This window comes from Bison bison, unplaced genomic scaffold, assembly GCF_000754665.1.
Source record: "Bison bison bison isolate TAMUID 2011002044 unplaced genomic scaffold, Bison_UMD1.0 scf7180017864346, whole genome shotgun sequence".
Taxonomy (NCBI): domain Eukaryota; kingdom Metazoa; phylum Chordata; class Mammalia; order Artiodactyla; family Bovidae; genus Bison; species Bison bison.
The window spans coordinates 2179451-2197071 of NW_011494918.1; the positions used below are offsets into that span (position 1 = coordinate 2179451).

Below are 17621 nucleotides of genomic sequence, written 5' to 3' on the forward strand. Positions count from 1 at the left end.
GTGTGAAGAGTAGTCCTTACCCCCCAACTCCCCCCAACCCTAGAGCTTGTCCTCTACTGAAGGCAAATGACACTATGTATCTGGTAGACAGTGGGCTGAATGCTGATGGTAGCAGCACCAGCCAAGGGTGAAAAGAACACAGAAACCTAGAGGGAGGAAGTGTTTAAATTTTGGGGAAGGGGCAGAAAGGGAATGGGGACAGTGGGAGCTGGAAGGCAGCCTCCGCAGAAGACAGGATAGTGAAGAAAGACTAGAACGGCCGCCTGGAGGTAAATGCAGGAAACGCCGACAGTTGGAACAGGACTGGAAATGGGAGGCAGGTGCTTGGGGAGGAGGAGGGGGAAGAGAAGAAGGAAACAATAATAGGAAGGGGTCCCCACTGGAATCTCTATTCATTCCCCAAAGAGAATCCTTCCTAGTATCACAGGAAATCATATCAACCTTCAGTTCAGTTCAGTCGCTCAGTTGTGTCTGACTCTTTGTGACCCCATGAATCGCAGCACACCAGGCCTCCCTGTCCATCACCAACTCCTGGGGTTCACCCAAACTCATGTGCCTCGAGTCAGTGATGCCATCCAGCCATCTCATCCTCTGGCATCCCCTTCTCCTCCTGCCCCCAATCCCTATCAGCATCAGGGTCTTTTCCAATGAGTCAACTCTTCACATGAGGTGGCCAAAGTATTGGAGTTTCAGCCTCAGCATCAGTGCTTCCAGTGAAAACCCAGGACTGGTCTCCTTCAGGATGGACTGGTTGGATCTCAACCTACCCCCACCCAAAAGAGCCCTGCAGGGTCTGGAAGGGGAAGGAAAGAGTAGCTCCCACAGCAGGAGGGGAAGAAGACCTAGCTCTCAGAGTAGTCTATATGAAATGCTTTTCTCTTCAAAGGCCAAACCTGCCCTCTTTAGCAAATGGCTGAGAAGTTGGTTCTGATTAGGTACTTAGAGGCTAGATCAAGCTCCTCAGACAGTTATGTGATAAGAACAAAGTTCAAACACTCAACCTCTGGATAACTTCTCTGTGCCCAACCTCTTTCACTCCAGGAATAGGTGGCTTTACCAGAGACAATGCCCTTTACTTTTCAGTTAGAATATCTTTGTATATGTGCATCCTGGCTGCCAGTTGTATTGTGGGTTCAATAGCCTTTGAGGTGTAGCCATGACTGTCCACCAACAAGGGAGCACGGCATTGACAAAGAAGAGTTAATAATGTAAAGGCATCAATCTAATCCTGCTAGGAGCTCCAAGGGCAAATCCTCCAGTTCAGAAGTGAGCAGATCAGCTTTTGTTCTGAGCAATGTGGCTGCAATAATATGCAATAATGAAAAGTAAATCTTCCTCCCAGTATAGACACTTAGTTCCTCTTTCCAGAATGAACCAAGTTACCAGTTCTGGAGATGTTTTATGCATAGTGGGCATATACAAAAACACATATTTACATGTATATGTTTTTATACAATATAATTGGTATGCTACCAATTCATAGTTCTACATCTTGTTTTTTAAAAACTCAGCAAAATATCTTGGAGATGATTTTTTATCAGTTCACAGAGAACCAATTCATCCTTTTTGGAGGTTCTGCAATATTCCATTACTTATAACCATAAATTATTATAAAATCCCCTCTTGTTAGTTATAATTTTTATAACTATATATGCATCATTTCACACATGTATGGGTATACCCTTAAGAGGAATTCTTAGAAGAGAATTTGAGGGTGATTTGGGGGGTCAAAAGCATGTGAAAATTTAAATTTAATGATTTCCATATTTTTCTCCAGAGGGTTTCTACCTTTACCACACACTATGTCAACATGTGTGTCTGAGTTTATCTCTGAGCTTTCTTTTCCAATCCACTCAGACACTTATTAATGCATCAGCACAGTTTTACAGCTTTATAGTATGTTTTTGAACCTGGAAAGTCACTTGTCTGTCATCACTCATCTTTTCTAGGATTTTTCCTATCCTTGCTTTTTCCCATTTTAAAAAATAATAATAGCTAACAACGTATTTGGTGTTTACCATGTGCCAAGTACCAGATTTGGCATTTTAAATATATCTGCTTATCCAATCAACACAATAATTCTATGAGGAAGATACTACTGTTATTCCTACTTTTCCCAGAAGAGGAAACTAAGGCACAGGGAGGTTATGGAATTTGCCCGAAATCACACAGCTAGTGACCAGTGCAACTTGAATGGAAACCGAAAATCTCTACCCTTCATCACTTAGCAAAACTGCCTTTTGCGATGGGAGACTTCTTTTGCCATTTTCTAACTTCTTGAATTGAATGTTTAATTAATTTGATTTTCACGACTAATCATCTATTACTGTAAATAATTAAACCTTTGATTTTCCTCTGAGCACTCTCTTTATCTGTAGCCTATAGTTTTAAATATGATAGCTTACCAAGGTGCCAACTTTGCTGATAAAGATTTATATTATAATGTTAAATTTATAGATTAACATAAGGAGAATTAACATTTGTATGATGTTGAGATTTCCCAACCAAGAACTTTCCAACTATCTGATTTTCTTCATATAAACATATATATTTTATTATGATTATTCAGGCATTTTATCTTTTTAAAGATAAAAAAAGTTATTTCAGTGGATATTTTCTTCCACTATGACTTCCAACAGGTTGATGTTGGAACAGAAAACCACAGTTATCTATATCTATTTACTGGACCTTACCTCCAAATTCTCTTATTTCTAATAGTTTTAAGTTTATTTTCATGGGTTTCCCACATAAAAATATAAACAATATTAACTTTTTACCTAATACTCATACTTCTTGCTCCCACATTTACTGTTGGAGAGATGGTAAAAGACACCTTGGTCTTGCTCCTGACTTTTAGTGAGACTTGAAGACTGGAGATACTGGAATAATGTCTACCCTGAGGGTTTACAGAACTATAGAATTTAGAAGTAGGGAAAAAAAAACTACTTAGATAATTGGAAATTATCTTATTTGTTTTATGAAGGTGATTTTGTATGAAAATTTTCTTTGGGATCTCATTTGGTAGTATAAGCAGGTCTACCGTTAAAATATATTTCCTGATATCCAGTTTAAATGCTTCTTTGTTTGATAGTTTAAACATCTTCAATTTTCTGTTATAAAAGCAACACACATTCTTTAAAGAAAATTTAGAATCTAGAAACAGAGAAAATGTTTTTAGGTGAAGTGGCTGCTCTGGGCTTGGGGGAACGATCCACCACCCACACTGTGTATCCACCTGCCTGTTCCCCCGGATCCACAGCGGTGACCGTGCCTACCTGGGTCTCCTGAGCTGCTGCTGTTCCTCTCGCTCTCCCCGTCTTCCTGGCCATCAGCATTCTGCTGCGTGTGCTGTAGGCTGAGCTTGTGGCAGACCTCGAAGGCCTGCCCCACCGTCCGGACGATTCGCATAGCTTGGCTCTGGGAAGCATAAAGGAAAGAAGAGAATGAAGGATGCGGAGACCCTCTACAAGGACACAAGAAGGGCCGAGGTGGGAAAGGATATGCAGGAGGCAGGCACATAGACACCCATGAAGCCAGCAAGGGAAAGAGATGGGAAAACCTAATGTTGTTTGGCTGTGCACATACTCACAAAGAAGTATGCAAAAACATTTTCCCTTCCCTCAATTACTCCAGAAAATAGAAACTGTCACTGCAGTTTGGAAACAGTCAACTGAATGGACAGATAGCAAAGATTCCACTTGTGGAGTTAGCCCAATTCTACCTAGCAAGTTTGACGACAGTGGTTGAGATGGTTCAGAATTCTTTTGGCAACCATGATCAAACGTTTCATGGGTTCATCACTTGAAGAGTAACTCAGCTGTCATTTTCTTTTTCATGCCAGAAATGGTGGGTTTCCCTGGTGTTCCTGCAGACCATGGGCTGTGAAGATATAGGACTGAAAAGCCACGGTCTAAACAGCAGAACCAGCTGAGGACCAGAGTCCAGATCCCTTGGAACATCACTGGCAGCCAACCATATCTAAGGTGAGCTTCCCAGCCTTGCTCTAAAGACATCGCTCACGGGGTCCATTCCTTTGCTACTTTCTTTCTTTTCATTCTTTTTCTTGCTATTTAACCTCTTCCTCTAGCTGCCCAAGCATTGTGCTTAACCCTAGCTCTCGGTATCCCACTCCTTAGCTAGGACAGCCGGTGGTGGTTGTTGTTAAGTCGCTCAGTCGTGTCCGACTCTTTGCGACCCCATGGACTCCTGCACTCCAGGCTTCCCTGCCCTTCATCATCTCCCAGAGTTTGCTCAAACTCATGTCCATTGAGTCAGTGATGCCATCCAACCATCTCATCTTCTGTCACCCCCTACTCTTCCCGCCTTCAATCTTTCCCAACATCAGGGTCTTTTCCACTGAGTCAGCTCTTTGCATCAGCTGGCCACAGTTATTGGAGCTTCAGGACAGCAGGGACAGGACAAAAGAGCCTGTTCCTGAAAGGAGTCTTAAGCGGCCCATGCAGGCTAGGAGGAACAACCACACGCAAGACTTTCAGGGCATGGTCTCCAAAGTAGACAACTGATTATGATTTGCTAATTGTTCTGCTTTCACTTTCCTTCAAAGACCAAGAATGAATTCAGTGAGAGCTGTGCAAGGTTTAAGAACTCGGGATGGGAAACTGAAGGTCACTGCTCCTTTTACAAAAGTGGTCCCCAACCATTCTGCCACCACAGACTGTGGAGTATTTCGCTGTGGCTGTCACTCTGCGCCTTGAGTCAAAGATTAATCACATCTTCGATAATCTGACTTCAGGTCAGTTGTGACTACTAGTGACACCATCAGTTCACCCATCACGTTGGGGAAAACAAAACAAAACAAAATAAGCAGTCAAGCAGAGCTTCTCATCAGCAAACCAATTCAATTATGGACAAAAGCAGAGTCCAGTGTTTTGATAGCCTGTAAGGCCTTGTTGAGGGTAAGTGTGTGATTCATTTATGCTTTTCATAATATTGAAATTAGCTCATATTTCTCCATTACTATGCCCAGGAACCCCTAATTGCCTTAGACTCCATGTGTGGAACTGCTGCTCTAATTCACTCTCTGCTAGGTGTTAAGTCCCCAAATAGCTACCCTAACTATTTTCTCAAGCCTTCCATTACTTCTATGTCCCCTCTTTTCATTTGAGGTCAGAGCATTCATGTTCATGAAAAGGTATTTTAGCCAATCACCATCATATACCTACTTCAGATCTCAGTCAACTTCTTCTCTTTCTGATGTTTACCAAACTACTTCCTAGAAGTGACTGTCTTAGAGCTCAAACCCCTTTTAGTCCACAGGGCGAACTCCAGGGATGTTCTTACCTCTTACCTGGAACATCCTGACATGTCTGGATGATGACCACTTCAAGTGAGGCAGGAAGAAAGCAGTAACTTCTGTGGGACCCCCATCACCCAGCAGTGGTCAGAGCCTCTGTCCCTGTATGTCCACACTTGACTTCCCTCTGTTTTCCAAAGGTCAGGCTGAGGCCCTTTCTCCCACCACAGGTTTGTACCATCTGAGAGACAACAACTCCTTCTGCACTGGAAGTTGAGGAGCAGCAGGCACTGGTCTTAAGCAACAAGCCTCCATCTTTCTCATTTCTCAAATATATAAAAAAGTATGATTTAGAGGGCACAGTCCCTGACCAATCCAGACCAAGTGCACCACAGCTTTCCATCTCCTTTGACAATCCAGCTGTGCTCTGATAAGGAGGCTGAGCCGGGAAGCTCAATCCTCGGGTGAAAATGGAGAAGAGTCTGCTCTACTCAAAAGACTTCTCCCCTCCAGGCCTTAGATCTGGTGTTGCTTATTCTCTTTAAGAGAATAAGAGCAGACTGCCTGCCTGTGGTTAATCTTTTACAGCAATGCTCATTCCCAGTTTACCGAACCTTAGAGATGCTATAACCTGCCTACCAAGGACAGCCAGGGTCCATTACAAACAGCCTTGCCCCTTTCACTTCTTCTGACCTTCAGAAATTTTGCTCTTTTATGCATCTTTACAAGTGACAGAAAAGGACAAATTTGGGGGAGTCTAGAAATAAAATACGGTAAGTCTAAATGATATGTAGAGATTGTGTATTTAATTCCATTACTTCCTTATTTTACATAAATTAACCCAGATAAATCATAGTGCATAAGTACCTGCAAAGGCTGAGTTAGTCTTTTCCCAACTGATAATGGGTATCATTATCAGAGACCCAGTTTCCCTCTTAAAAACATACGTGTGCTCAATCGCTCAGTCCTGTCTGACTCTTCGTGACCCCATGAACAATAGCCCTCCAGACTCCTCTGTCCATGGAATTTTCCAGACAAGAATACTGGAGTAGGTTGCCATACAGAAAGTTCCAAATTTACTACTACATCTGTTGCTCTAAAATCTCAGGTTCTCCTAAGGAGGACATGTTACAAATTCCTCCCAGTCTGTAAGTCACAGACACATCCCTTAACTAACTCTTGAGATGATATTAAAAATGGAAGGGTCCTCAAACAAGTGTCCTTGAGTCTGAGGGATAAATCAGAGAAGGGACAGGATTTCTAAACGTGTCTTTGGAAGGAAACACACCAATATAAGTAAGAGGATGTAGTTGGTGGGAAATGACTTTTCAGAGGACCTGCCTTTCTCATGCATCAAGCTGACAAGAGATGATGAGATTCACTGAGGACTGAGCATCTGCAGAAACTGGACCCTGGCTCAGATCCCTAATCTCTCACCTTCATCAGGGACCATCATCTGACACACACTCATCAGTCTCAGCCAACTATTTACAAGCCCAGAACGGTTGTAAGGAAGTGACTGGTCTTAATGCTTAATACTCATATTAATATTTAATATTCCGTGTCTCATTTTCACATCTTAGGACATTTACTGTGATAAGCAACTGGCCCTTGCCTCTATCATCTGATTCCCTGGAAAAAGTGGAAAATGCAGACTTACAGTTCACTGATCCTGATTTCCCTATGTTAGAAATGACTCCCCACACCCATTTCCTTCCTAGCCTCCCTTCCTCACATTTGCACTACAAAACACCTCTGTAAACTTCAACTGAAAAAGTGAATCACCGATGTTTATGCTCTCTCCTTTGCCTCATAGAGGAATAAATATATGGCTAACATATATGAGAGCACCTCCCACAGTGCTTGGCATATACCAAGTGCTCAAGAAATGTTTTATTCTGAATATGGAATTCATTGCACCAAAGGGGAAATAAGACAGAAAACAAACAGTAGTTCAGAAAAGGCTGGGCTACTTTATCAATAACAGAAACATGAAGACATGAAGGGAATTGACTCTTAATGTAGGTAAGTTAGCGTCAAAAGGGCTAACATCATCATCTCTCTGTCCCCATAGCAACAGAGAAGAACTGGGCCAAATCATCTTTGGTCCGAGCTGGAGTGATGGTTTCTGCTGCAAGGAAATTGTTGAGTAAGAGTTCTGGATTGGCACATTCAGGGCTGAATAACGTTTTGATTTATCCTTTACTCCTCTTTAATGTGAAGGCTGTATTTCCACTCACAGTAAAAGGACACAGTAGCATGTTTTATGAAGAGCTCTCTGCATTTGAATACATAATGAAGCCACCCTATCTGCTTCACAGAATGATTATATACATGTAAGAGACTGTCCCTTCCCACTCACCACTCTAGCAGTTAGAAGGGGCTGGAAGACTCCCACTTCTCTCACAATTCTCTCACAACTGCTAGGTGAGTTCAGATGTCTCTTGACTTTGTAGGCTCCTCTTCCTTCACTAGGGAAAAGTCTACTTTCAGAAGATTCTGTATAAGAACCTTGTTGGGGGAGCATTACTTGCAGGTGGCCAGGAGGGCCAGCCCACACGTGGCAGGAGCTCCCATCACTGGAACCATCTGCTCTTCCATGGCCACGCTGGTGCCTGCCCACCAGGCCTAGCCCACGTGCTGACAGGACCTTCTAGCCTTCTAAGCAAGAACACTAGTTCTGCCCGCACCTTGTAATGCAGGAATCACACATGCTGGGATGTACAGTTTATAAACCAGGTCTAATCCAAGAGGGAGAAGGTTTAAGAAAAACCCCTTCCAATGGCCCGCACAGGTCACCAGGAAGCAAGTGCTCACATTTCATGACCTTTGGAAAGCACACTGGGGTTTTAGAGACGTGAAGGTAGCCAGGGATGAAGCAGAGCAAATAACCAGCATGTTGGCAAGGCAGCCTTTTTCAGCTCTAGGATATGACCATTCTCTGGAGTTTGCTAGGTTAAAAAAAAAAAAAGCATCATTATACTGTATTATTTCTGTACAAATCCAGTTCAGCATTACATAAGCCACTGAAAGTACTTGGCCACATGGATCAAATCTTCCTGTCCAAAAGCCAGTTTTGTGTTAGCAACTCTAAAGTATCTGTGGACTTTCAGTTGTCAAGATTAGAACGGATATGGCTGCTTTGATGTTTTCAAAGCCGAGAGGGCATATCTAACCTCAGAGCGGTTCTAGGCTGCAGATGGGGTGCACTGAAGCTCATGGGGGTGCCAATTACAGGCAATTTTGTAAGAAGAGGACTGGGTAAGAAGCTGTCTTAGAACTTTACACCATTTACCCAAATGGCACCCAGAAATGTTTCTTTAAATCATCTATTTAATCATATTGACAAAACCTTCTTTCTCCAACCTCAATCCAACACAGAAGTCAAATGCAAGAAATAGCTAGTCTCTTCTGTATGCTTAATGAGGGTACCAACTGTACTGGTAGTCAGCATCAATATCTGATAAACTGCAGCAAAAATCATGAAAATATTAATAACACTATATTCTGAGCGAGAGTGGGCTCTCTACTCAAAAGCAGACAAGAGCCTGCGATGGTACCTTTAGAAAGACAGAAACCAGAAGGTTGATTTCTGCATTTTACTGGCCCACAGGAAAATAATGGTCAATCATGATTTTATTTTCTGTTTTCATTTTAAGCCATCTTGTTGTCGGTTGGTCCTTGTAAATCTGGGGAATCTTTTGAGTGCTGCATATATGTAAGGAATGATAATTACTGTTAGTCTTATTCTACAGCTGATTTATTAAATAACTGTGGCAGTGTTCTGAATTTCACCGTCCTGGAAAAAGTCCTCTCTACTTCGTAATTCATGGCAATAAGTAAAGGAGTCATCAGATAAGTAAGGAAAGTGACTAGTGCATGCTAAGTCACTTCAGTCGTGTTCGACTCCGTGCGACCCTATGGACTGTAGCCTGCCAGGTTCCTCCATTCTCTGTCCAGGCAACCATATTGGAGTGGGTTGCCACGTCCTTCTCCGGGGGATCTTCCCGACCCAGGGATCAAACTCATGTCTATTATGTCTCCTGCACTGGCAGGCAGCTTCTTTACCAATAGCGCCACCTGGGAAGCCCAAGGTGACTAGAAGAAGCTCAAAATGCAAGGTGTATACGATGACGATGACAATGACAGGGAAAGAAGAGAAGACTGGGGGCACACCTCCTCCAAGTAAGCACCTTTCTTAGTCCACCAGCCCTCTACCCCAGCTTACATCCCCTCCCCTGCCACTCTGTCTCTTCTGAGAACTGGAGATTTATCTGCCAAGTGCGTCTGAATTCTAAGAAACCTCAGCCCAGTAAGTCAGTTCTAGAATAACTCCCAGGTTTATCATTCTTGCCATTTATGATGGCCAGAAAGTACAGTGGCCTTCTCTTGACCTTAACACCACAGAATCTCAGCAAAAATAGAACTGAAGTTCATGTTTCTTTAATGTGTTTTTTGAACCTTAGTAAAAGATTTAAGCTTATATCTATCAAGTGATTTCAATCTATAGAATCTGCAATGCTGAAGCAAGGAAATACACCTGAAATTGTACGTAGAGGAAGACCCAACAAACTCAGGCTCTGAACTGAGAAATGGGTTGGGTTTCTGTCCAACAGGTTCTTTAATGGCCTTGATCCTATAATTTGATCAAGGCAATGCCTTGGACACCAGAATACTGCTACTATGAAGAAAGCTTAGTTTCAAAGTAGGTTTACACTTTCAACATTGACAGGAGATAGTAGACCTTATCATTTCCAATGGACTTTAGGTTTTTCCTTATGCTCTGTTAGTCCATGAACCACAGGAGCATAGAGAAAAGAGGGCCGAGTTACAACCTCAGTACTATCAGTAACCACCTAGATGACCACATGTGAGTGAATTTACTTTTCCAGGTACTGATTTCCTCTCCATAAACAAAGAGTTTTGGACTACATGAATTCTGAGACTTAGGATTTCTGTATTTTGACTTCTCAACTCAACCCCACACTAACATTTAAAATATAAAAAAGAGCCTCCTTCCCTAAATTTAGGACCTATCTCTCCTCCCTAACTTGAACTTGACCAGGAAAGTACTCATTCTTTAGCACATAACTGACATCATCATGCAAAATCCATGGCAAGCCCTTAAGGACACTTTTGTGCTGTGGCCCCTAACCTGATGGTGGCAGTATTACAGGAGGAAATGATTTCTCCTAACCCAAACCAATTGAGCCGTGATTGCAGGCAGAACAGTTTCAAGGAGCTACCCGTGAAGATAATGGGGAGATTCCTGTGGCTCCTGTTAATCACCAGCACTTCACGCACTGATAAGTACCGTCACACTTAGTCAGGGCAGACAGCCACTTCCACCTGGGGCTGGGAGCATATGACAGGAGCGGGACATCCACTACACAGGAGGGGTCAAGACACACACAGAGGCTTCGCAGGAGGCAAAAGGCCTTGCAAATGAATACTGTCATTACATCCCCGAAGGAGGCAAATGGGAAAGCCGTGTTGCTAGGAAGTGTCACTAACACTCCAGGCGAGGAAAAGACCCTCTTCCAACCCTTTGCTACTGGCGCTGGTCTGAACAGTGCTGGGATCTCCCCACTACAATCCTGGTGATCCCTCTTAGTCACACGGAATTTGTTTCCTGAAGGTCACCTCACTCCACACCCACAGATCAGCATTTCTGGGATGCCTTTCATCTTCTTTGGTAGCTGGAGAAACTCAGACGCAGAGAGGCTCACATATATTTTATGAATTTCATGTAACAGAGGCAAGTGGCCAAAGCTTGGCCTAGGAAGCAGGAACCTAGGTTCTTATCTCAGGGGCATTGCTGACTTACTGTGTGACCAGAGGTATTTACTTTCCTGGGCCCTCTCTTTCTCCCACTATAAAATGGAGTCAGGATTAACCATACAAAGATATTAAGAGAAAAAAAGGAAAATCTGTATCAAAGCGACTTGGACCGTTCAGAGTTAAGGAACTCTTCATACCCCAGTAACAGTTACAGTAGAGTTCATTTACAACTAGACCTTGGAGAAATAGGTTACTCCTCAGTCATGCAATTTCCTGATGAAGATAATAAAATGCAGTGGTGAAGGAGGTAAGCTCCAGAGTCAGTTTCTAGGTATAGTTCTAACTTCATCACTTTTTTTGGGGATGAGGTGGTGGTGGTGTGCTACACGTGGGATCTTAGTTCCCCAACCAAGGATCAAACCTGAGCCCCATGCAGCTGGAACTCAGAGTTCGAACCACTGAACCATGAGGGAAGCCTCTGCACCACTTATTATGAGTTACATCCCTTAAGTCTCCATTTTCTCACCCATAAAACGAAGCGCATCATAGGACCTACAGCTTACAGGGCTGCTGAAGGAATAAAGATAATTTAAATGAAGAGTCTAGGACAGTCACAAGCACATAGCAAGTAACCCAAACTGACTGGATATTGTTTATGTGCTTAGTCGCTTAGTCGTGTCCGACTCTTTGCGACCCCATGGACTGATGCCCACCAGGTTCCTCGGTCCATGGGATTTCCCAGGCAAGAATACTGGATGGAGTAGGTTGCCATTTCCTTCTCCAACTGGATATTATTTGACTTAATAATATAAGGATGGATAATATAGAGTAACAGATGAATGGCTGATAGTATATTATCTCCCTACAATATTCTGCTACCTAACTTCTGATGAAGGCCCAACTGAAAAAAATCAGCTCAAGATTAAAGTTCCAAAGACGAGAACCACATTGGCTATATGGGTAACTAAAGGAAGATCCATAGGTATAAATGACCACAGTGCTGGCAGCCAGGTGCAGGGAGGTGATCTACCAGGCAATTTGAGAATCTGACCCATATTATTAACTATAGAAGAGACAATCACATTTCCCACAGTGAACTATAAGGTAAGGATGACCCACACGAGAAGCCCATCATGGGAAATGCCATGAGGACACACTGGGGACATGACATGATGTGAAGAGCAATAACCAAGCCTTAACATAGCAAGGAGCTCATAGGAGGTTTCTCTACACTATGATCAACATAAAGGCTCTGGAGAACACCCAGGTCCACTGGCTTCCAGTCAAGAGACCTCCCCGTGTGTGCTCAGTCACTTTAGTCATGTCTGACTCTTTGCAATCCCATGGACTGTAGCCTGTCAGGCTCCTCTGTCCATGGAATTTTCCAAGCAAGAACACTGGAGTGGGTTGCCAGGCCCTCCTCCAAGGGATCTGCCCGATCCAGGGATCGAACCCAGGTCTCCTGTGGCCCCTGCATTGCAGGAGTTCATTCTTTACCGCTGAGCTAGACAAGAGAGCTCCCTACTGACCCACAACAACCAGAAACAACCCTACCAGACACACTTACTCAGGGTATTTAGTCCTTTCCCCCTCACCTCTTAAGTATTCCTACCATTTGCCAATTAAAACTCCTTCCCAAGCTAACTATTATCTCTCCAAATCAGAAATGCTTTATAAGAGAGGAAATCACCAGATCTGGAGACTACCCAGGGTAAGCTTGCAAAACCTTGCAGACGTGGTCCCACTCCTCCCCAACCCTGTTTCCTTTGCAGAACAATTAATTCACTTTTCTTTCCTGGCGTGGAAACCAGCCCTTCCACCTATAGTTCAGCAGCAATGGGGCTCACAGCCCAGGCTGTCTGTAAACAGTTCCTTCAGCCACGTGGCTACAGGCCAACAAAGGGCCTGAGAACCAGCTCGGAAGAGTTACAGTCTCAGTGGGTGAGGGCAAAAGGGACAGAGAAAATAAGAGAGCCAGAGGTCAGCATTAGCTCGGAGACATGGACAAAACTGGTGTGAGAGGGAACCAGATGACTACTCCTTTGTCACTGGGTAATAAGAACTTCATTCTGTGCTTCTCTTCAAGATCAAAGTTCCAGGGGGCATCGTTCTTAGACTCAGGTTTTGGCAGAAGGCCTGGACGATCCCACTGTGTTTGCACTGCTGTACCAGATCAGATGGCAAAGCAAATATAACGATCTCCCTTACCTAGAGTTCCTGCTCAAAATCCTGTTGTTCTATATGTCTCCCTGATTCTAGCCAGTCAGTGCCTATCCATGGGACCTTGGGCAAGTCATTTAATCTTTCAATTCACTTATCCCATGAAAATTACCATTTTAACTTCTTCACGTGGGTTTTTGGAAGGATCTAGTAAGATTAAACATTAAAGGACTCTGTAAATTAAAATATGGTATTTGTAACTTTAATATAAAGTCCCAGATCCACACAGTCCGGTCGCTGGACAAAACTAAGAGTACAGTGGAGCACTCAAAATGAATGACAGGGAATCCTAGTCTTTGTTTCTGTTGAGGAACCCTGCGGACGATCCAGTCTGTAAGTCTCAGGAACACTTTGCATTTCCTTTCCTTCCTTCCGAGATCCATTACACCTCAAAACCACACAAGTGCTTTTCCCTCTCTCAACCCCTAAATTCTCATCTCCAGTCCCTCTGGCTTTTCTTTCTGTCCTTCTCCTTCTGGTAGGGGAAGCACACTGATTGAAACGGCCCACCCTGGCCAGGCACCATAGTAACCATTTGCATGAACTGTTTTACGACAGGAGGTCCTGGTAAGGAACACGGAACTAATACGCCTCCACCAACCAGAAGAGTTCAGGAAAGGTCAAAAGGAGACACCACATGTCCGACCACCTCCCAGAATCCTTCACTCTGGCATCCATCTTGGCTGAATAAGGCGTGTACCACCAGGAAGGACTCTGAGACAGAATGGTTGGCTAAAGACAACCCAGAAACTAATCCCATCACCATAAAACCCCAGACTGCAAGCCTCTTGCAGAGCTGTTCTCCTGGGTTCCCTTACCCTACTGCTCTCCACCCGGGCACCCTTTCCCAGTAAAGTCTCTTGCTTTGTCAGCACATGTGTCTCCGCAGACAATTCATTTCTAAGTGTTAGACAAGAGCCCAGTTTCGAGCCCTGGAAGGGGTCCCCCTTCCTGCAACACTTCCTCCTCTATCAGTTCTTTCATATCCTACTTTCATTTTTTCCCCTTCTCAACTGTACTATTACCTAAAGGTGTAATCTGGCAACCTGCCCTTTCTTCTGTCTACCTTTCCAGTTCTGGCTCTTTCCCTTCGATTCCACCATTTGCATTAAAAAGCCTGAGAATAGGTGGGTTAAGGGCACACATCTCCTTAAAGGAAGAGGCTGAATCAGCAAAGTATAATTGTCTTTGTGGAGCCAGGGTGGGAGATGGGACATATATAATATTACAGTAAATCCCGACCCTATCGTGTTTTATTCTTATTATCCCCACTTGGCACAGTATCCACCGATCTATTAAAGATGTCTTAGGACATAAGACGCATTAAGATGTCACACGGCATCGAAGAAGGGACAAGCAGGAGAGAATTCAGAAGTAGTCCTCATAGAAAGTCAGGGTCACTGATTTGTGTCTAGAGTGGTAAGAATCTTACCATTCCACCTTTACCTGTCAGGGACCTTACAGACACAAATAGTACTTTCCAATTCTCCTCTACAGAAAAGTAATTCCTAGGACATTAACACATATACATGGAAAAAATATGATTTCATGGCCAATTCAGTTTGAGAAATGCTAGGTTAAAGCTAAAGGGATTTCTCTAACTTAGGACTTTCTAGCCGGAGAAAGCAATGGCACCCCACTCCAGTACTCCTGCCTGGAAACTCCCATGGATGGAGGAGCCTGGAAGGCTGCAGTCCATGGGGTCACTGAGGGTCGGACATGACTGAGCGACTTCACTTTCACTTTTCACTTGCATGCATTGGAGAAGGCAATGGCAACCCACTCCAGTACTCCTGCCTGGAAACTCCCATGGATGGAGGAGCCTGGAAGGCTGCAGTCCATGGGGTCACTGAGGGTCGGACATGACTGAGCGACTTCACTTTCACTTTTCACTTGCATGCATTGGAGAAGGCAATGGCAACCCACTCCAGTGTTCTTGCCTGGAGAATCCCAGGGACGGGGGAGCCTGGTGGGCTGCCGTCTATGGGGTTGCACAGAGTCGGACACGACTGAAGTGACTTAGCAATAGCAATAGCAATAGGACTTTCTAGCACATTTAAATTAAATAGTTTTAATATGTTAAATGTTAACATATTTAATGTTTTGGATGGTAAATGTTTTACAGGATATGTTTTAGGAAATGCTTGTTTTGATGCCCCTCCTTATTTTATAGAGAGGGAAGCTGAGACCCAAGGGGGATACTGACCCTCCTAACATAATTCAGGGGTCTAGGAGAGAAGAGGGGTTACAGCCCATGTTTCCAAACCCCAGTTTTGTGCATTAGACTCCTGGAGGCATGATAGAGAGGAACCCTGTCTCCACAGAACTGCAAAAGTTGCATTTACTCAAGCATCAAGGTTACTGTACCAAAATAACCATCCAGGACAACCAACATCACAAAGTCTAACTAGATCCCACCATGTCATATTTGGAGGTCACTGATCAGAATACAGAATTATGATGCAGGGTGACTTCAGTGAGTGGCAACCTTCTTTCCTACCACACACCAACATGAGCATCACTCCTGGAGCTGTCTGCCTGCTGCGTTCCAGAGCACTTTTCCAGTGGCTGAGATCTCTCCAGTTGTTTGCATACAACTAAGTACCAAGTTCAAATGAAACTAAAATTGAAACTAAAAGAGAATTTCATTGTATACAAGCAATGACTGACTACTGAGAGAGGTGCCCTATATCTTGCATTCAAATAGCCACCTCCAAATCTTGCCTCTCCATCAACAGGGAGACAGGTAAATGTTGGGAACACTCTGCTTCCATCAGAGGATGAGATGACCAATGCCGGCCCCTTTACCTTCTTCTTGGATTTAAAGACGTTACACCTGAAGATATTGCTGGCACCATCTCGAGCGATATAGCTGAAGATCTTCAAGTCTTGGGAATCATGAGAGACGTAGAAGATCCTACAGGGAGAACAACAGAAAAATGCACTGAAAATGGCTCAGGTTCAAATCTCCAACAAGCAAACCTCTGTTTAAGGACACCCTGCAGACAGAGCTCCAATCAAGTTCTTAGAGAAGGCCTCCTTCCGATGAAAGCCACAATGCAGGAGATACTTTCCGCAAGCTCTACAAACACTGATGTTCCGTGAGTGACCTCCAGAGGCTGATGGGTGGATACGGGTAGGATGTGGACCCCATGCTAGCACTGGGCAGTACATCTTTCCTGGTAACTTGTAGGTTACAGGAAAAAATCATTTCCATCCTTATCAGAGCAGTAAGTCTGCTTCTAATCCAGGGAAATGTTGGGAGGTTTCCTAATACCTCCAAATGAAAAGACTTAGGGAACCAGCAATGCTAACCACATAGGGAGAGACTAAGGCACTGTTTCATTATCTAGGTCCCTTGGTGACAGCTAATCCACTTTCCATCCCTCTCCATCAGGCCGAGGCATCCATGTATTTATTCCATCAGTCAGCCAATCCCCCAGAGTGCACACTGGGGGCCAGGCACTGTCCCAGCAGCCAGAGGTACAAGTAACAGGACAGAAAAAAGCCCCCGGAATTCATGGAGCTCATAGGCAGGAGATATCAATAAACAAATAGAAAATGAGTGGCATGAAGAAATGAAGAAAAGGAAGGGGCAGAGCATGGGGCTGCTATTTCAGAACACACACAGAGAGGCAGAGACCTAATGTGAGAGTGTCTGTCATAGCACTACGTGGGCAAAAGCAGGGCAGGAAGAGGGACAACAAGTTTTAAAGCCCACTGGTGTTGATAAGGTGCTCTCAGAGTTCAAGGAGTGGCCCGAAGGTCAGCGTGGCTCAAGTCGAGGGAGTGTGGTCAGTGACAGGGTCAGGGGATCCGTCAAAGGCCAGGGCACAGGAGGCCCTGAAGGTCAGGGGCTGTACTCCAAGTGAGATGAGAAGCCATCCGAGGTTATGGAGCAGCAGACTGCCTGCCTGATGCTTTCGACTCAAGAATCTGTCCAGCTGCCATGGGTGGGAGGCGGGGGCGGGGGCAGAGGCAGAGAAAAGGCTGGCAAAAGGTAGAATCAAAAGCAAGGCCCCAAGTGCTGGCTCTCAGATAGACCTGGGCCGGGGTACCACCAGAAATGCCGAGTCTGAGAGCTGTTAGCATGGGGCAGGGGAGGGGAGTCTCAGGGGTATGTCAGAGGAGCTGATCTAGGGTGACCCAAGGAGAGTGTTGCTCTTTTTTAAAAAATTTTAACTGGAAGATAATTGCTTTAAATATTGTGTTGGTTTCTGCCATATATCAGCTTGAATCAGCCATGTTCCAGATCAACCTCCTGGGACCACATCATTTCCAGGATTTCACAGGCCTGGTATGTTTAACTCAGTGCTGTGTAGCAGAAAAAGAATGGAATTTAGAGTCACAGTCACAGCTCTGCCCC

General features: G+C 44.2%; 1 protein-coding gene across 1 annotated transcript in view; it reads right to left on the reverse strand.

Annotated features, from left to right (window-relative positions):
* The window catches only part of NOS1AP (nitric oxide synthase 1 (neuronal) adaptor protein), a gene marked incomplete at its 5' end in the record, with an annotated part of 346949 nt that overhangs the window by 35284 nt on the left and 294044 nt on the right, over window positions 1–17621 (reverse strand). Inside the window, 2 exons of the mRNA XM_010854697.1 lie at window positions 3276–3417; window positions 16064–16172. Coding sequence (XP_010852999.1) covers window positions 3276–3417; window positions 16064–16172 — 251 coding nt within the window. The remainder of the gene's footprint in view (window positions 1–3275; window positions 3418–16063; window positions 16173–17621) is intronic.